This window comes from Magallana gigas, chromosome 4 (assembly GCF_963853765.1).
Source record: "Magallana gigas chromosome 4, xbMagGiga1.1, whole genome shotgun sequence".
Lineage (NCBI taxonomy): Eukaryota > Metazoa > Mollusca > Bivalvia > Ostreida > Ostreidae > Magallana > Magallana gigas.
In genome coordinates this window covers 39,333,510-39,352,697 of record NC_088856.1, presented here as the reverse complement: position 1 = coordinate 39,352,697, position 19,188 = coordinate 39,333,510, and the positions used below count along the sequence as shown (strand labels likewise).

General features: G+C 32.0%; 1 protein-coding gene and 2 long non-coding RNA genes across 5 annotated transcripts in view; 2 read left to right on the top strand and 1 right to left on the bottom strand.

Moving 5' to 3' along the window:
- Positions 1–19,188, bottom strand: part of LOC105342112 (dynein regulatory complex protein 11) — a 274,235-nt gene that overhangs the window by 253,063 nt on the left and 1,984 nt on the right. The window contains exons 5-17 of one of the 3 annotated variants that reach the window (XM_034450630.2): positions 18,249–18,440; positions 17,441–17,512; positions 16,857–17,065; positions 16,526–16,634; positions 15,995–16,111; positions 15,146–15,370; positions 14,871–14,998; positions 14,201–14,391; positions 11,721–11,920; positions 11,477–11,560; positions 11,159–11,336; positions 9,382–9,620; positions 7,313–7,656 (exon numbers count right to left, since the gene is read on the bottom strand). In XM_034450630.2, the coding sequence (XP_034306521.2) occupies positions 7,513–7,656; positions 9,382–9,620; positions 11,159–11,336; positions 11,477–11,560; positions 11,721–11,920; positions 14,201–14,391; positions 14,871–14,998; positions 15,146–15,370; positions 15,995–16,111; positions 16,526–16,634; positions 16,857–17,065; positions 17,441–17,512; positions 18,249–18,440 (2,088 nt within the window). In that variant the 3' untranslated portion in view covers positions 7,313–7,512. Of the gene's footprint in view, positions 1–7,312; positions 7,657–9,381; positions 9,621–11,158; positions 11,337–11,476; positions 11,561–11,720; positions 11,921–14,200; positions 14,392–14,870; positions 14,999–15,145; positions 15,371–15,994; positions 16,112–16,525; positions 16,635–16,856; positions 17,066–17,440; positions 17,513–18,248; positions 18,441–19,188 lie in introns of those variants that run through there. The other 2 variants (XM_034450631.2, XM_066082412.1) reach the window with 2 other exon arrangements.
- LOC117682222 (uncharacterized) lies at positions 92–4,936 on the top strand. The gene is made up of 5 exons (XR_010713198.1): positions 92–537; positions 1,294–1,407; positions 1,740–2,015; positions 3,896–4,061; positions 4,464–4,936. It is a non-coding gene; the product is annotated as an uncharacterized lncRNA (long non-coding RNA).
- LOC136274780 (uncharacterized) lies at positions 11,214–14,155 on the top strand. Its single transcript, XR_010713202.1, has 5 exons — positions 11,214–11,354; positions 11,680–12,022; positions 12,375–12,484; positions 13,562–13,798; positions 13,983–14,155. It is a non-coding gene; the product is annotated as an uncharacterized lncRNA (long non-coding RNA).

Genomic DNA, 19,188 nt, shown 5'->3' with positions numbered 1-19,188 from the left:
TGATTAATTTCATTTCTTTAAATTACTTAGTTTTATATTTGTGTATCTGGCATGCAACCCTAAAAACACACATCAGCTAGCTATTGCATGCAATTGGCAATTTTTTTTTCCATTTAGAAATGAAAATAGGAATAAACAATGGACCTAAACCTCAGTGATCTATGCTTCAAAATTGTCAACAGAAGTATTGTGAAATTTAAATCTACCCATGAAATTGATAATTGTGTTGTAGCCTTGTCATATATACATATCAATAACCCGCTTTTCAATGGCTATCTTTCAATGTAAGTTTATTGATTTTTTTAGTGATTTGATATTCCGTTATCCAGGTAGAATGTATACACAGTATATTTAAATACCCCTTTTCATTTTATCTATCATGAGTTTACAACTCTGTTTCAGGCCTGAACGAATAGTGTAGTAAATGAAGGAGAGCGATAATATAGACTACATCAAAGGGACACCGGGATGTTCCCATCAGTGCTAACACATTTGAATTTACATCATATGACAGTTCTTCTACTGTTTAAAGTTAAGGTAAACTTTAAAATTAGGGCTACAATGTTTGAAATGACGTAATTTTTGTATCAATTATATTTTTAATCAAAATGGACCAATATCTTCCGTTAAAAGTTGTAAACATATATATGGGAGGAAAATTGCTTGTCATAAACTTTGACTAGGATCATAATAGCTAACAATATTAAGGCCTGGTTTGGGTTGAAATTATCTTTGCAGGTAATTTCTGTTTTCTATGTAACCAAAAGCGGGTTCTCCGTGATCCCATTTAAAAATCAAACAATTGTTGAAACAAACCAGAATTTTTTTTAGAACACAAAATCTAGAAAGAAAACATGAAGTGGACAATTCAGATTTGAAAACAACATTGAGGAATGAGAATAAGATTAAAAAATTGGCCTATACCTACGTGGCCTATGCTTGAAAATGTTCAACAGAAATGTATTGAAATTAAAATCTACCTCTGAAATTGATAAGAGATTTTAGGTGTAATATATTATTAAGCCTTTTCATACATATCACAAACCCTCCTTTCACAAGGCTACTTCAGTATGAAATGTAAATATATTGATTTTTTACGATTTGAAGTTCCCAAGTAGAATTTTTAGCCATTTCATACATTTCACAAACACCCCTTTCACAGAGTAGCTTTCATTATGCAATGTAGGTATATTGATTATCTAACGATTTGATGTTCCCATGTAGAATGTGTACACAGTGTATTTAAATACCCATTTTCATTTTATCTATCATGAGTTTACAACTTTGTTTCAGGCCTGAACACATAGTTTAGTCAATGAAGGAGAACGTGAAAACAGACTACAGAGAGGCTTCACCTCTCTATCAAATGGATTCTGAGAAGTCCCCATCAGAAGCTTTACATCATTGGCAAGTTCTTCTACTGTTTAAAGTTAACGTAAACTTTAGAATTAAAAAAAAGAGTCAAAGGTTCGAAAGGACGGATGTCAAACTTTTTATATCAGTCATATTTTATATCAAAATAGGTCAGAATATATTTCAATGAAAGTTGTAAACATTTTTATATGTCATCAGTTTTGACTAGGAACATAAAAGATAACTATAAACGGATCTGGTTTGGTCGGAAATTTTCTTTCACAGTTTAAACTGAATTTTAATTTATTTTAGAAAACAAAATTTAGGAAGAAAACATTTTCGTTCTAGAAGATTCTAATACATTCATTAAAACTGTTTTTTTTTAGAAAGAATGCTACAAAACGACAGCACATAAAAAGAAGAACATTTTTGGGATATTTTCTTAAGGATAAATGCCGCCTATATTGGCAGATGTCAGGTCAAACATGTTGGCCTTCATCTCTCTTATTGACCGCCTGGACAAGCATTTTCTTCTCTGTGCCCCGGAATCGGTAAAGAGAATAATCTTTGTGAGAGGGCTTCCTCATTTGCCGCCTTGGATCTTTAAAGAAAGAATGATATATTCAATAGAGAAATGATGATTGGAATTTAAATCCTTTCAGGTACAGTCACAACTTTTTATTTTACAAAATACAAAGGAACTGTGATATTGTGACCAAAAATTTTATTTATTGGCTTACCTGCTATATAAAGTTAAATGGCAGTATTTTCTAGCTTCTATCTTGTAAACAGCTATGCTAACATCAATTACCCATTTTTATATATTTTTTTCAGCAAAGAGGGGGTGTTAATTCTTTCCACTGATGGTTATAATAATACATGTATATTGTTTAAGAAATTTAATAGATATAAATGTTAAAAAATTAAGACATAGAGTTCAAAATTTATAGTTCTGAATTATTACCAACTTATATCTTGCATAACACAATCCGGAATTCACTGTACGATCTATGGTATCATAGCGCATGCGCACACAAGGGCTGTATAACAGGAACACTTATAGAGGCTGCTCTATATTTTTTGTTGCCAATACTAGTATCTTTATAGATTTAAAAGGTAGTTGGGTTATTGAAAACAGGGTTTTTATTCCAATGGTTAGCGCATTGTCCAAAAGTATATATAAATTGCATATTTAATTAATTTGTGTTAGAAATTATGCCGGCCATCTTGCAGCAATATTATAGAATTGCATTATATAAAAGAATAACGCATAATTTGAATTTCTACAGCTTCATTAAATGAGTACAAACAGTAAAAAATGACTTAAGAAGTAGATTTTGTTAAGATAAAAAAAACGTAGTTCCTTGTAAACCTGGACATATATAGGTAAACAAAATATATGTACCAGGAAGAAGATGGCGTTCGTCACTTGAACATAAACATAAAAAACAAAATTCAGTCATTTTACTAAGATAAAAGGTAGACAATGTAGAAGGACAGGTAACACTTATAAACCTACTAAGTGGTTTATAAATAAGTCTTCATCGTTCTAACCCAGTTTATATGGAATTTAAAGCAACTGAATGCAGTCTTTATAATTTAATTTTATATTATAAAAATAACAGAAATTAATTGGACAAATGTTCTTTAAAAAAAAGATTATTTCAATTTTAAGGTATGATTATGTAGATTTAAATATATTGTGGGTGTAATTCATTGTGACATCAATAAAATAATTTATGACAGTGAAAACTTTAAGACAAGTATTTAGGCAAAGAAATAGTGTGTAACAAGCATATAATGGACATATAATTTATAAATACTTTTTAAGCTTACCTCAGCTGAAAGTTATGAGCTTTTCTAATGACTTTTTTCTGGTTTCTAATCTACTCAACCATCTGTAAACTTTTTTCTTACTTTTTTTGAGAACCACTGAGAACCACTACTTTTAAATCCATATGAAGTTAATTGACGATTGCTTAGCAAAAGTCTCAATTTTTAAAATCTCTCTCTCTCTCTCTCTCTCTCTCTCTCTCTCTCTCTCTCTCTCTCTCTCTCTCTCTCTCTCCAAATCTTTGCTTTGACATATCATATGGTTAAACGAGCCTTGTTCATGATACCTCAGCAAAAAACACAGCTTTTTAAACTTTCATAGCATAATACAGACTTCCTTTCTGGCGTCCAGTAATAAATATATAAATCCAATTGCAAAATGGCACATATTATTAAATCACGGAATACTGCTGAATTGACGTAAAGTTTTGCGTCACCGAGGCTATAAGATGGAATTTAATATAATTTTGAAATCAGCTACTGTCAATATTGGCCTCATTGTTTGTTTTCTATTTCTCTGGCTTTGCATGTTTGTTTAATATGTCTTTACATATTTTTGGTAATCCTTACCTTTTACTTTTTCTCATTTATGTTCCTAATGCATACCCATCTGTCCCTCATTTGGATAATCTGTCTTTAAATGTGGCCTCGAAAATGTAAAACTTGTAATATAATAACGATCTAATGGCAATATCTTAATTTCTTTCAGAATGGCTGAACGTATAAATGATGATGAGGACAACCACAGTGATGTCCAAGGGAGAATTCCAAGAGTTCTTTTAGTCATACAGGCAATAACACTTATCTTAAACATAGTCTGGTTAGCCTGTGTAGCCGTTGTACCAATTGTTATCAAGGCATATGTTGCCTACAAGGTAAGGAAATTTATTTTAAACCAAAAAATTATATATTCTTTTAAAGATAACACATTTAGATTACAGAACTTGATAACAAATGATGATTGACAGTATTAAACATTACAAGTTCTTCAATTGGTTCTTATATTCGAGAGAAATTAATAAAATTCATCAACAATAGTCCTGAATTACAACATTTGCAAACTCTTTCACCAAGTTGAATATTGTGCCAATTCACTGAAACTAAAATTAGAAGTTTATTATATAGACTTTTGTATAATATTATGTACAATATAAACAAGAGAGATAAATCTGATGTTATAAATGGTTTCAAGATTTGTTCCCCGTAGAAAAAAAAAATAGATGAAAATTTTTAATATCAGTGTAATAAACATAAGTTTTTTCTCTTCTCTTTTGCAGCGGCTGCATTAAAAAGACCGAAAGAAGATTACATGGAGTCTAAATAAATACTTTGGGGAAACAAGTTCTAAAACAAAACACTTGCTTCTTCCATTTTTTGTCTCAACCTAAAGAAAATCGCAAAGGAGATGTGAAAATACAAGCTTCTTTTGACAAAATCAGACTTAATTCCTTTACAATTATGTGTTTTCAACTTTAGGATAATAAATGTAATTTTGTTTAGAATGTGTTGAACTAAAATATAAAGTAGGGTATATCAATTCAACCAAAAAGTATATCAAATATGAAACTTTGAACCACTGTTTCTCTGAATGATCAACCTAGCATTGGAAATTATTGGGGAATGCATGTACATATAATTTACCTATTGTGCAAATTATATAACTAAATCTGTACTTACTTTTATTTGTTAATTTTTAAAAAAAAATTCACTTATGTCGAGGTTGCTGAACTTTTGCGGACATTTTGATTTACCTAACTGTGTTCATTTAAAGTATTTATGTAATAAAACATTCAAAATAAACATTTTAACACAAAAGCAAGAATATGATTTTTTTATTTTTTTGCCAGTAGGTCAAGGTTTACCCTTCTTTCTTTTCTGTTGGTCATTTTTCAATCTCCAATTCTACTTATTAAATTAGATCCTTAGTTTGTTGTTCTGTATTTTGATATGTCACTACGACACAGTCTAACCAATCTGTATTGGACTCAGTCTCAGATTTTTGCATGAAACTTTAATTTAAGAAAAATATATTGGATTTCGTAATTTAAATGAACTTTAATTTGTGATCATCCTATGACATCAAAACTATTCTTTATTTCTTTAATAATGAAAGAATTGTTTCTTTCGACATTTGAGATTTTCCACCCAGCAATGATACAAGGATATAAAACAAGGAGACCGTATAATAACTTAACTTTAATCCGGATAATTTTAAAAGTATGAAATAGACTCTCTATTTCTTATGTTGCATTTAACTTAGTTTCGAATTTTAATATAACTCTTCCAAAATGTTCTCATTAAACTATTTATAGAAACGTGCCATAAAATATATTTTTTTAGAGAAGTTCAACTCAATCCTGCTTTTACCTAGACCATCACAGTCAGCTTTTTTCCCTTTACTTTACAGTTATCTCAGTCTAAAACAAATTTAGTGATACAAACTTGAAAAAAAAACTTACCTTAGACTGTACCTTTTCATTTTTAAAACTACATTTTAAGATAAGCGGATGTCGCATTATCAGTTTCTTAACTTCTGATCCGTAGATAAAGATCAACAATTCTTAATTGATTTTCTATAATAAGGCGAGCTTCAATGCCTCCAAAGATGTCAATCCCCAAAAATATTAATTTCTGCAATAATTATCTTAATATTAGTTATAATATGCCAATGACAAAGCAGAAAGTAATTTCTGTTCGAGCACTTACAGCCTGAACAGTTACCATGTTATATAAAAAATGTTTTGTTTTGTTTTTTTGTTGTTTTTTGTTTTTTGTTTTGTTTTTTGTTTTGTTTTTTTTTTTTTTGATTTTTGTTTTGTTTTGTTTTCTTTAGGCAAGAAGGCTAGAGCGTAGTTTGAGATTTCATTAAATAGATTAATATATCCATTTGTTATGACCAAATTAAGACCGTTTCTACAGCATACATGTTTTACTCATATAAACTATCAAAACACAAAAAACTAAAGGGAATATAATGTTTAGACTCATCTGCCAGTCCTGCTTTTTAACTGTCGGTGTAACTCCTCTTTAGATTTTAAAACAAATAATTAATTTTAAGTAAGAATGACATATTGTGTTTCATTTACACTTTTATTACTTTTCTGGCCATGGTATGCTTCGCCCCTTTGATTTACTCCGCTTTAGTTCATCACTGATTACAGTACTGAACAGTTTTTCGGCGCAATTCCTCTCAAACCATTAAATTCATAGAATTTCAAGAAATGTATAGCATTCAAATACAAAAGTCAAGGAAAAAAAGAATCTAGTTATTATCATAATGCCCCTTCATTTAATTACTTTGTGTTGAATTATTCATTATATTTGATATTTTACTCTTTTTATGCATACTCTTTCTATCATTCATGTGTAGCATTATCATGTAATGTGGGAGCGTAAGGTATGAGAGCTTGCTCACTTTTTGGAAGTTGATTTTAATCAACTCACCTATGCAGTTATCCTGGCAAACCGGAGGTGAAACTGTGTTAAGACCTACGCACAAATCATCACCGCTGACAACTTTGTACTTTTAAGTACTTGAAAATAACCGATAAATTCGATGTGATATATTCAGAAGCATTGTTGTCAAGGAAACTTATTCATAAAAACTTTGAACATAGTCAGGTTTTTTTTTATTGGAACAAACAATTTATAATTTTTTTGTATTCGTACACGTGTATTCATACGCCAGAGCTCGATTGCTTGGAGACAATTTTTTCAGAAATATTTCGATTACTGACACATAATGCATTGTAGAGTTTGATGGTGTTGATTTTATCTATAGATAATACATAACATGATTTATATGGAGTTTTCCGTTAATAGCTAGAAATTCTTGTCGGAAAAGCTTCAGTTGTTAATTCATATAAGAAAAAATAATTGCGTAATTATTCAAATAGAGCTATAAGAAACTACTTGCCAAGCGGAATTACATAAATGTATCTTTGATTTTAAAATGAATTTTCAAATAAATAATATTTAATAAAATATACTCCCGTCTGTTCTTCAGTTCTTTGATTTCTTTCATTGACAACACATACATGTAACGTTTATACTAAGTCTTGTAGTTCTTAAAATAAAACAGTATAAATAAACCCCCAGACAACTTAGACGCAAATCATACGTAACAATTCGTTTTAAAGTTTATTACAATAAACTGAAATTCTTCATATATTCACAAGTGTATAAATTAAGAAATATTTCCTTCATTTCAACTTAAGTACTGACATATGTATTACTTAAGGTTTTTGTTTCATAACAATTTCTGCAACCACAAAAACCATTTATCACAGTCATCAGGACGGATTTTCTCCAAAAATGCATCACTTTTTATTTCTTCTTCTTCTTTCCTCCCTTCTTCTTTCCTTTTTTGCCTTTCCCGCCTTTTCCTCCTTTTCCCCCACCGCCATCATCATCGTCTGCTTGGGCTGCTTTGGCGCGCTTTTTGCCCAGAGGAGTCTTTGCATACCAACCCTGTAAAAGTCAAATAAAACTTGTGAAAAACACATGAGAATATTTTTATAAATGTCTACACATAAATGATTGAATTATAGATGTATCTGCATGTCTGTAGCTCTAGGGTCTTGAAAAAATCGGATGGACGACCTGGCAGCTACAGTGCCTACCACAGTAAAAAAAAAACTGCAATTTACGGGCCACAAAATATTGCGCTTGTTTTAAAAAAAATCCGCCCGAGCAGGAAAAAAAATGTCAACTAGCAGGACCTCCCTCACGTGCCGTTTAGCTCGATCAGCTGTCATGCTATAACAGTTGGGAAGCTTTACCCATTGGCGTACATGTACACTACTCCTGTGCTATGACTTCATGTGCTATATTGTTCTGTTTAAATACTATATAGTCTTTAATTCTAGCGCTCTAAATGACAAACTACGGTGTTGTCCCCTGCTTAAAATACGATGGATTTGCTACATACAGGCGCCTGACAACAATGTATGAACTGATCGATTAACGATTTTCAAAATATAATTTTACTTTCTATTCAAAAGGCATTGAACGACACACTGAAATACGATATATCAGGATGATAAGATAAATAATGTCTAAAGTTACCAATCAAATCAAAATCAAATATTACTCCTTTAAAAACAAATATAGGGAAAGGTAATTGTTTTGCGTCGATACGCCTCGGAACCGAAACGTCATAGTAACGAAACGTTTTATCAATTGGGTGCCGAAAGATCTTTGTGCTGAGGTGCCATGTCACCGTTGGTCTTCGATAAATTTCGGATGTTGTCGGCATCTAGATATGGAAACCACCGAGGTACGCCAAAAGTTTACATTAAGGTAGCCTGAACTTTAGTATTTGATTGCTAGAAATTTTATCAACGCCATGTGGCAAGTATTTTTTTTTTCAATAGTTTATGTGTAAGTACAAGATAATTTATCACATGCAAATATCAACATCTAACAGGTCCAGTACCATGAGTACAGTCACTAGATTAAACTACATATAGCTTGATTTACATACGTGGCTTTGTTTACCTACCTGAGGTAAGTTTATTTAGCTACTCAATCATACTTTTGTCTTAAATGGGCATTTGTACTAAAAGTCGCACTATGGTGCAGGAGTATAATTTTCAACTTTGACTTTTTAACGCAGATGCAGTCAAAGTTTTAAAAGTTTTGGGGCTATGTATAACTGCATGTTTATATGTTACCAAACAGCTATTTTCTAAATGGAACAACAAAAAAGAACAGTTCTGGTTAACATGATGATTGATTGGTAATAATTCAAATATGAAGTATTGAATTCAATTTGTTGTACTCAGATTTTTTCACAAGTAAGCATGGTAATGGCATGTCAACATAAGTCACTGTGTGCAGGTCAATGGATGTGGAATGCACTAATTTTTTGAGTTATAATAAATTTTTAACAGTATAATGCAATCCTGAATCCTGTGGACAAACTGCAGATCAGATTCTTATAATTAACAGATTGGGGGAAACAAATTTATTTTTTATTTTTTACACTTTAAATTTATTTTTCATTTGTGCTATTATATCCAAAATGTGCTATTATATCCCATATGGGCTATTGGTCCCAACCTGATTAACACAATAAACTGAGTCAACAAAATAGGTATTATAATGTGATTTAACCACATTATACAATTGCACCTATCACTGATTTATAAGTAAATTGCTTTATTTTATTTAAATTAGCTAGAAGTAGTCCACCTTAAATGCCTCCTCCTCCTCTTTGTAGATGGGGTCAATCCTGGCCAGGGGCGCAATGAATTCCACCGACTGCAGCGGCTTCTTGGAGAGAGTTTGGATCCTCCTCTCCGTTAGAACCTGGGTGATGGCGGTCAGCATGTGGCCGGGCGTGTAACCGTCAGTGACTTTGGACAGAGAACTTACATCCAGTGTGTTGGTGATTACTCCATTGTTTTTCAGAACCAACCTCCTCCATAACACTGCAAAATATTTTTAAATTTCTTTTTGTAAGTGTTACCGGTATGATCTGGAATTAAGCTATAAAATACATAAATTATTTATACAACATTGCATCATATATGCATGCATGTAACAGTTATACATGTAGAAACTATTAGTGTATGATCAGCACTATAATGGTAAATGACACAATTCTCCATGGATTATAGGGCATATATTCTAGTACTCAAGCTTAAAAGCCATGTAATACATGTATTTATATTTTATAAATGATTGGAGGAATCTTTGACATTTTGACATTTTTAAATGTGCATGTAAACCTGAAATATTTACATTCTACTGTGTTTTTCCATTAAATTCTGTGATCTTCAAATGCCTCTAAATGCAACAAGTAGTCAAAGGTCAAATGTGACGAGTTTTATTATGACGTCACAAACGTTGAACGCTGTAAACTGCAACGTCACAAGCGAAATTCAAAGTTCACGCTTGTGGCTGTTACTGTGGCTCTTCCATTAATATTAACTTACCCTTAGAATAAGATCGGAATTTTAAGGCATGAATCACATTTGCAGACAAGGCAAGAAGTTGAAAAAATGTAAATATAAGCATTAAATCATGATTTTGTGAAGTATACACTCTCATAACTGCCGCGGTGTGTGCATACTAATTTTCATAACGCGCTAACGCGCGTTACTCAATTTGTATGCACACACCGCGGCAGTTATGAGAGTGTATACTTCAAAAAATCATGATTCAATGCTATATTATTTCCCTAAGTAACCTTCCAAACAATATAATACATGTACGTAGTAAGTGAATTAAGCTCTCTGAACTTTATGTTATGTATTTAATATACTGAATATGCAAGATAGATAACTCTGAGGTCTTTATGTGAAAGTGGCATGCATGAACATGGATATGAACCTTGTATGGATAATTGATTGAGAAAACTAATACATGTAATGCAAAGGACTGTATATAGTTTGAGCCTAAAATGGCCCCCTTAAATGAACATCATCATTTTACTGTTATTGTTTTTGTTTTGTTTTGTTAAATATTTCACCTAAACCGTTTATTAGACAGCAATATCAAATCTATTGTATTGAAATCAGTTAATGGCTGATAGTTGTTCAGAGCAACATTATAAGACCATTTCATCCCTAAGAAACCCCCTCCACAGTATTAGTTTCACATAGCTGCATTGCATTTTCAATCTGGTGTATTTACATTCTAAACTGAATTTTTATCTAGTACCCCATAAAACTGGTAGATCAATTTCTAACATAGAAAAATTAAAACCCCTGTCCTCTCAAGTTCTGAGCCTAATTCATTAATTTCTAAAGACTTATTGATTGATATTGAGTTAAATTCCTCTAACAGTGCAGGGAAGCATATAGTCTGGTCATGCATGCAATGAGGTTAAAAAAAAATGTAAATGTATGTGGTGTATTGATCAAGTGCCAGCTAGGTAAACAATTTTTCGAACATTTGAAAGATTTATGAGCATATACTAGTAACATTCTTTATTCTTCCCTTTAAATTGAAGTTTTAAACTTACAGTGTCTGGAAGCATAGTCGGGTCTAGGAATAAGGATGATCCTCTGATACAGACTACAGAGGGGCTTCATCTCCCCGTCAAACGGACAGCGAGACGTCCCCACCAGTAACAACCGGTCATCCGACTTCACACCCTTCATGGCTTTGGGCAGTTCTTTCTTCAACCTTTTGGGATCAGTCTGGAATTTGAAAGAGAAGTAAGGTTTTGAAAACTTTTAACAATTATTTCATGAATAGAACGAATCCTGTAAAAAAATTATTCAGGTTTTTAACATTCTTAGCTTATTAAAACCATATTTAATATATAATTTAGACTTACTGGATCTGTTTTAGGAATTTTCTTTTTAAACATTCTTTCGCAATCTCCTATGTAAATGACAGAGGGTTGTAATTCTCGACCAACCTGAAATAAAATTTTAATAAAAATTCAATTTCAAAAACATTAAAATTATAACGTTTAAAACAATTGTTAAATTCTGATGTATTGTTCATTAATGATATTTTTTTTTTTTTTTTTTTTAGAGATTTTCACAACAAATAACAGCACACAAAAATGAAAATACCTTAAAAACCAGATGAATGAGCATTTTAAGGCCGTCTTTTCCGGGGTATTTGCCAGCTATATTGGCTGCCGTCAGGTCAAACATGTTGGCCCCCACCTCGTTACAGACCGCCTGAACTAGCATCTTCTTCCCTGTCCCCCGGGGACCGGCCAGGAGGATAGACTTTGTGAGGGGGGCTTGTTCATGGACCGCCTGGGATCCTTTATGAGGGAGGAAAATATGTATTAATGAGTGAAAACATTATGTTTATTTATGGGAGAATAACCATGTTGGATCATTATCTTTAAGTACATGTATTTCAGGTATTTGTATAATTTCAAATTAAAAACAAAAAAATCAATCTAAATTTGTAATCTGTTTCTAAAAATTTATCAAATACATGTATACATAATTGGAATAAATACACATGTGAAAACTTAATTTCCAGCTATGTGAAGTAATGCTGGCATTACTTTTATGTAGGTATTTTGCAGTAATCTAAATATAGATTTAAAACTCTTCGTATTGATCAGGTACTTTATGAATAGTATTGTGTAACAAATTCAAAAAATTTACCAGTAAATTGTACATACATAATTTTACAAGTATATTTAAAGTCTACCACAAAAAAAGTCTGAAACAATTATCTGAAGTGCATGATTGCATCTATTTCAGAACGGGCCTCCATACAAGACATCACGACGCATGAGCAATACAGCGGAAGTCAACATCTCGTGGCCGCTGCATCTATACAGCATTGTAGCGAGGTGATTCAGCGTTTAAAGGTAAAAATTTAGATGATTGATCGACACAACGGGCAACAAACTGCATTTGTATATTCCATTAACTAGATGTTTCAAAGAAATCTTAACATCATTATGCAAAATTAATTGTTTTTAATTTTTCCAAGATGATATGAATTATTAAAGGCAGCCATCTTGAAAAATTAGAGCAAGGAAACATGCAAATACACAGACTTTGCTTTGGGTTTTGCTGATTTGGGTCATAAAAAAGGAGGAGAGATTGATACTTAGTAATTCCTTATTCATATTTAGAGAACAAAGAAAGAAAATTAAGGGAAATTACTTGTAATAATCCAGGAATTAATTTTGAGTAAACAGGGTGCATGCATGGGTGTGGCCCCGTTGGATTAAATGTACATTGTAAATTCAATCAATTCTGGAATTTATTACACTTTTAATCTGTGCAAGTTTTATTTTATATATGAATGGCTACAGATGAGAGTGTTGCGCGTCGGAAGGAAAGCTGTATTTTGAATTAGTAAAGAACATGACTGAAAAAGTTTATTTTGATATTACAATACATGGTGGCTTAATATTTTCCTGGATTTTACAGATATCCTCATGCACCCATCAAGTTCAATAAATGTATATCAAAAACAAATTATGACACACACTTTTTCTTTATTATATTAGCCATGCTCTCCATGAAATAATGTATGTTGACCTCTTAATTGAGCCTCTCAAAAATTTGTAATCCATAAAACTTGGCCCACATGAACTTAATTCCACAGTATTTGGGATAAAAAATAATCTCCATGATTTTGTTTAAAACAAATTGTGCAAATTCTATTGAAGACGTCGCCATCACTGAAATAAAATGATATTCTAAACCAAATATTTTTTGAAATTGTATCCTAATCAAGATCATATATTCCTGTATGCCATTTACAAATTTCAAAACTACATGCCAGTTGTTGCTCTTGTGTCTTTGTAATAGTTACATCATTTGGATTGAATTCTTTGCTTTTATTACTTGCAATGACATTTTAAAATTGAAGTATCCAGCATACTGCTTTCTTCAGCATAGTTCATGTATTATTATTATTTTTTTTTTGACAGAATGCCTTTTCCAGGAGGTACAGTTATTGGAGCAGAAAACCAAACTGCTTCTGTTAATAATACTACATCAATATACATGTATAACAACACTCAACTTGCTCAAAGCACCAATAGTTTACCAACTGACTGGGGATTTATACAGCTGATGACAGCATCTGTAATTCCCTTGATACTAACTCTGATACTAGTATCAATGTGTATATACTATAGATGCAAACGCAAAGCACGGACAGCAGGGTAATTAAGCTGTAACTTTTTTCTATCATTAATTATTTGTGAATGAACACAAAAAAGTTACAAATATAATTGAATAAATGAGGGCAAATACTTGTATGAAATTTGATTAAATTTTTCAAAATGATTTCTTTTTTTTTTTTACCTTTACTACTTGTACTATATGTCAATATTTTCATCTTTGCAGTGCAGACGATCAAAGAAATCAACCAGAAATTGAAGCTAATCAATTTGCTGTTGACATGGAAGCTATTGGAAATGCCACTTATATATGACAAACTGATCAAATTGGCACATGTACCAAAGTAAGAAATTAAAGCTTTAGCCAAAAGAACAAATGTCTCTCCTCTTTTTAATTTCTAAAAGTACTAGTTTTTTCAGATAAGTTCTTATTCTAAGACTTACCTAAAGGTAATATTCCGAATTCTGTCACTAATCTCCTGACATCACTCAGTGAGGGCATGGGCTCGATGTTGGCCTGTCTGAGTGTGGTCCCCAGGTAGCTGTACTCGCCCTCAAACTCTGAGAGTCGGATTTGAGGACAACGTACAATGATGCCCTCCTTCACTAGCTCCTCATAGAGGGATTCAATCGTCCTGTAATTTGTACGAAATGTCTCTTAAACCTAGTAACCGACTTGGGAAAATGAGTTATGTTAAATTTAAATGCAAATCAAAGTTGCCACTTTGACATGTACATGCACAACACCACTTCATTTTTGTGGGGCTGGTGATGGTGTTTAAAAGAGTATTAGAGGCATGTAAAGTGTTAATATTTGTAGTAAAATATCCAAGAATTTTTTTCAATCAAATATTTGCACAGACTTTTTGAGGAAATAAAATTAATCAGTCAAAAATTACTGCGATTTTTTTTGCATGGTAAACTTTTAGAAATCTGTATGGAAATAGCAAATTGGAGAGGTGCATTGTTTATTCACGAAACTGAGAGAATTTAACAAAAGAAACCAATTGAATTAAATTTAATAAAATTGCCTATGATATTAAACTATGTGTGCCTATTCGTGCATTCTTGATGGCGTGGAGTATATATAAAAAAATAATTCTGACTTAGTTACCTATCGGGAGTCAAATCCTTTTCCTTCTTCTTCTTTTTTCCCTTCTTTCCACTTTTCTTTCCCTTCTTCTTCTTCTTTTTCCCAGACTTTTTCCCCTTTCCTTTTTTCCCCTTGTCCCTATCTACAGCCTGAAAACAAAAATTAATGTTTTAACGGCAAAATCATTTTTGCAATTGAGGATTCTGTCACTATGAGCTTTTCTGGCCATTTAATTATCAATAGTTTAAAGATGAAGTTTTGAAATTAGCATCTTTACTCAGAGTAAATTTACGTACAGCTTTAAGATTTTTCAGTTCTGCTCTCATGAGCTCATCCACTTGGATGCGGATCTCTTCCTCTACTTCTTTTCTTTTTTCCTCTTTGATGAGTTCTGCATCGTGTTTCTGGGAGAAGTTGTCTTTTTCATCACGAGTCATCCACACAGATTTATATTTATCTGTTCCTTCGTTGATAGAAGGAACAAAGCTTGACTCTGCCATCTTCCAGCCTTCCTCTTCTTCCTATGAACAAAAACGAACATTGAGCGTTGAGTCCAAATAATAATATCATATACATTAAAATTAAGGCAATCAGTCTCTCCAGACATTCTATGAAAATTGTATGTAAGGAATTTTTTAGTTGATTTAAAAACATTTATTTCCAAATGAAGCTACATCACTAATAAGCTCACAGGAGTTTTACATTTCATAATGAGAATGCACAGAGAGTCATCAAGGATAATATTTTCCTCCACTTTATTCACCCATTTGCCCTCTTTCTTTGCACAAATTCAAAATGGTACCATGCATACTTTATAAGTCATTTCTTGAGAACTTAATTATTATTTGTATTACTTCCAATTCAAATTTGGGATAAATCTCTTACATTCAATTGGCAAATTTGACATTTGGGGCCATAAAAATTACTGTAAACCAACTTTTATTCATCGCAATTTTTTCTCGCCACAAACCGGTCCTTAATTGCCCTATGAGTGCAATAACAATCGGTTGTAGATAAGGCTTAATTGCGAAAATTATTTTGTTTTGACCAACTTTATCTTAGGTTATTCTGCAAAATAAAGCTGTCACAAATTAAAGTTGACAGTAACTTTGGTCAATTAATCATTAAGTGTACACTTCACTTACCTCATCATCACCTCCTTTCCCTTTCTTTCCTTTCTTATCCTTCTTTCCTTTCTTGTCTTTCTTCTTGTCCTTTTTGTCTTTCTTTCCTTTCTTGTCTTTCTTCTTTTTGTCTCCATCCTACAGTAGCAATTAGAAAAGTATGACAAAATTTATACACATGTAAAATCTTTGGTAGAAACATGTATATGTTTGCTTATAAATTGTAGTTTATACATGTTGTATGAAGGTATTTTCAGTTATCGGGAAATGACTTATTTTATATCATAACAAAATAAGACCGTCACATTGAACATGCATATATATTATATTGCAACAAATTGTCTAAAATGATTGAATATTGGCCGTATAAAATCCATGCCAGTGGGCTTTTTCAGAATATGCTGTACATGTATATATAGCTTTTCAACCCGTCAGGTTTTTAGAATGGAGAGATCTTAATTTATTTATTGGTATGTTCATTACCAACCAAACATATTAAGGAAGTTCAACATGACCGTTATATCATTACTCATCATGCAATGACGGCATTACCTTGTCATTAAGCTCTGCCTCCAATTCCTCCGGACTCTTCTCCTTGAAGATAAGAGCTGATCCACCATCATCCTCATCCGGATATTCTGGGAATTTCCCCTGGGCATCTCTGTAAGAAATTCAACAAAGCTAAATAGCAGATACAATCACAATTGAATGTACGTCTACATTCATAAACTAGTATATCAATTTTCATAACTTTTACTAGCTTCAGAAATTGCAGCAGGGTAAATTGTCACACATGACCTTCTTGCTCTCAATGGTCATCATACAACAGATGTGTGACCTTACTGCACCTACTGAACATCTTACCAATAGATGTGTGACCTACCTGCACTCAATGAACCACTGCCTGATCTGATCCATCATGGTTTCCTTGATGTCTGGGCCCTCAGTCTCTTTGATCTTCTCCTTGATTGTTCCCAGGGCCTGCTGGTACTCATTCTCATGGTTTCCCTGTGTGATGCGCCTCGTGGCCTCAGTCTTCAGAGCTAAGGCCTGAGGGGTGTTCTTTATACTAGTGGGTAAGGGTGGAGGTGCCTGTGTAGGACAAAAATGGTCTTTTTATCTTCCTGGTAATACATTTGTAATTGTAAATGCTTCTCTATCTCTCTCTCTTCCTTTCCTTCCCTCCCTCTCTCTTCTCTCTCATTCTTTCTCATATACTATCTTAATTGTTCTTGTTCTCTCTCTCTCTCTCTCTCTCTCTCTCTCTCTCTCTCTCTCTCTCTCTCTCTCTCTCTCTCTCTCTCTCTCTCTCTCTCTCTCTCTCTCTCAAAACAAACCAAAACATATTACATGTATATATTATCATAATCCCTGATACAATATAACTATCAGTTCCTTTACTATGTATAATATGATACATCTGAACAGAATATTTTCATGATTTATACAGAACATAAAGTTAATTACCATGCCAATGAATATCATTTCTTCATCTCTCTCTTTTTTGGTTCTCCTCCTCTGAGCAAAACCTTTCCAAACCTTCAAAATTAAAGCAAGAATTAAACAATTTGTTTGAAGGAGAAAATGGAACATGCTATGATTATAACATAATAATTTAATTCTGGTTGTAACGCGCTTTCTGATTGGCTATAAATTATTTCATATTGTATAAAGAATGTTGCCTATGTCATAGTAAGACTAACGTCAAAACGTATCAATACGCCTGACATTACGTTTGAATTTTGTACAATTTTACGTCATTTTAAAGGTCAAATGACCGTTTTTATCTACAATGAAGAGTAAAAAAAATAAATTATAAGCAATGAATTCAATATTTATTAGTTTTATACGATATAAAATGGTTTGAAACAGTTTGCGCTTTTTTATAAACCGCTTTGCAGTTTATAAAGCACATAACTGCCCCAAATCATTTTAAATCATATAAAACAAATAAATATTGAATTCATTCCTTAATTATTATATGATATGGTATATAAATTTCCAAATAATCTTAACTGATATTGCATGCACACAAGACAGGATGGGTCATATCAATCTTTTCAAAACATAATCAATTTTCAATTCAATTTTCTGTTGAAATATAATAGTCTTAGAAAAGAGTTTTTTCCCTTTGCAAATCTTGCAAATTTCTTTTTATTAATTTTTTAACAAAACACTTGCCTGCCTCATTATACTTTGAGCTTTTGGGCCTGAGAACCAATACATTAATCTTAATTGGCCTTACAGTATTTTACAGGATGCAGCTAGATTGTACCTTCTGAATTCTACAGGCTGCAACATCTGGGTCAAGAGTTGGAGCACCTCGAGTTTGAGCGAGTCTGTCTCGCTCCTCCTGCTCTCGAATCTCTTTCATGAACTTGGCTCTGAGTCGACCCTGTCGAGCACGCTCGTGAACTTGAATCATCTTGATGGCATCCTCAAGCGACATTTTGAGTTCTTCTTTCTGCTGCCAAAATATATCATAAATTGATCATGACATGAAACTCGATCAGCAAATTTGTAACTTCTGATTAAAGTTTATGCAATTAACATAGTTACTGTATTAATTTAGCTAAGTACTCTATACATAATTAAGTTTTATTAAAATTCATTACAAACTTTCTTTTTTATAAGGAAGGTACAATTAAACATGTACAAGAATTTCAAAATGTATCTGTATATATATTAGAATGATCAGTATTTCAAATACATACATAGAATTATAAATAACACAGTAATATTTCATTAAAAAATTTTTAAAACAAACTAAACAAAGCATATGTTATACTACATACATCAGAGCACTATATATCATCCTCAATAAACAATTAACAAGCAAAACACTATTATAGCAGTTACGCTACATGTATTAATCATAACACATTGAAAATACACTGTATCTTTGACGATTTCTTGTTAATATATTTAAGCATACAATGCATTGTATTGCTATACTTTGGCTGCACACTTTCTATAGAACTGTTAAATACTGCTTGACATTTGAAATTTTCTGATTGGTATGTTAAAGCTGCTTGATTATAAAATGTTTATAAACAAAGCTGGTTAAAATAATCAAAATGAATTCTTTTTTTAAAACTGCATTTAATTATTAATATTAGCTCAAATCATTAACAATAAAAAAAATTGATATTCTCCATAGCAGATTAAAAAGCTTCTGATAAATGTATGTGAATAATTCTTTCTGCAGGCACTCT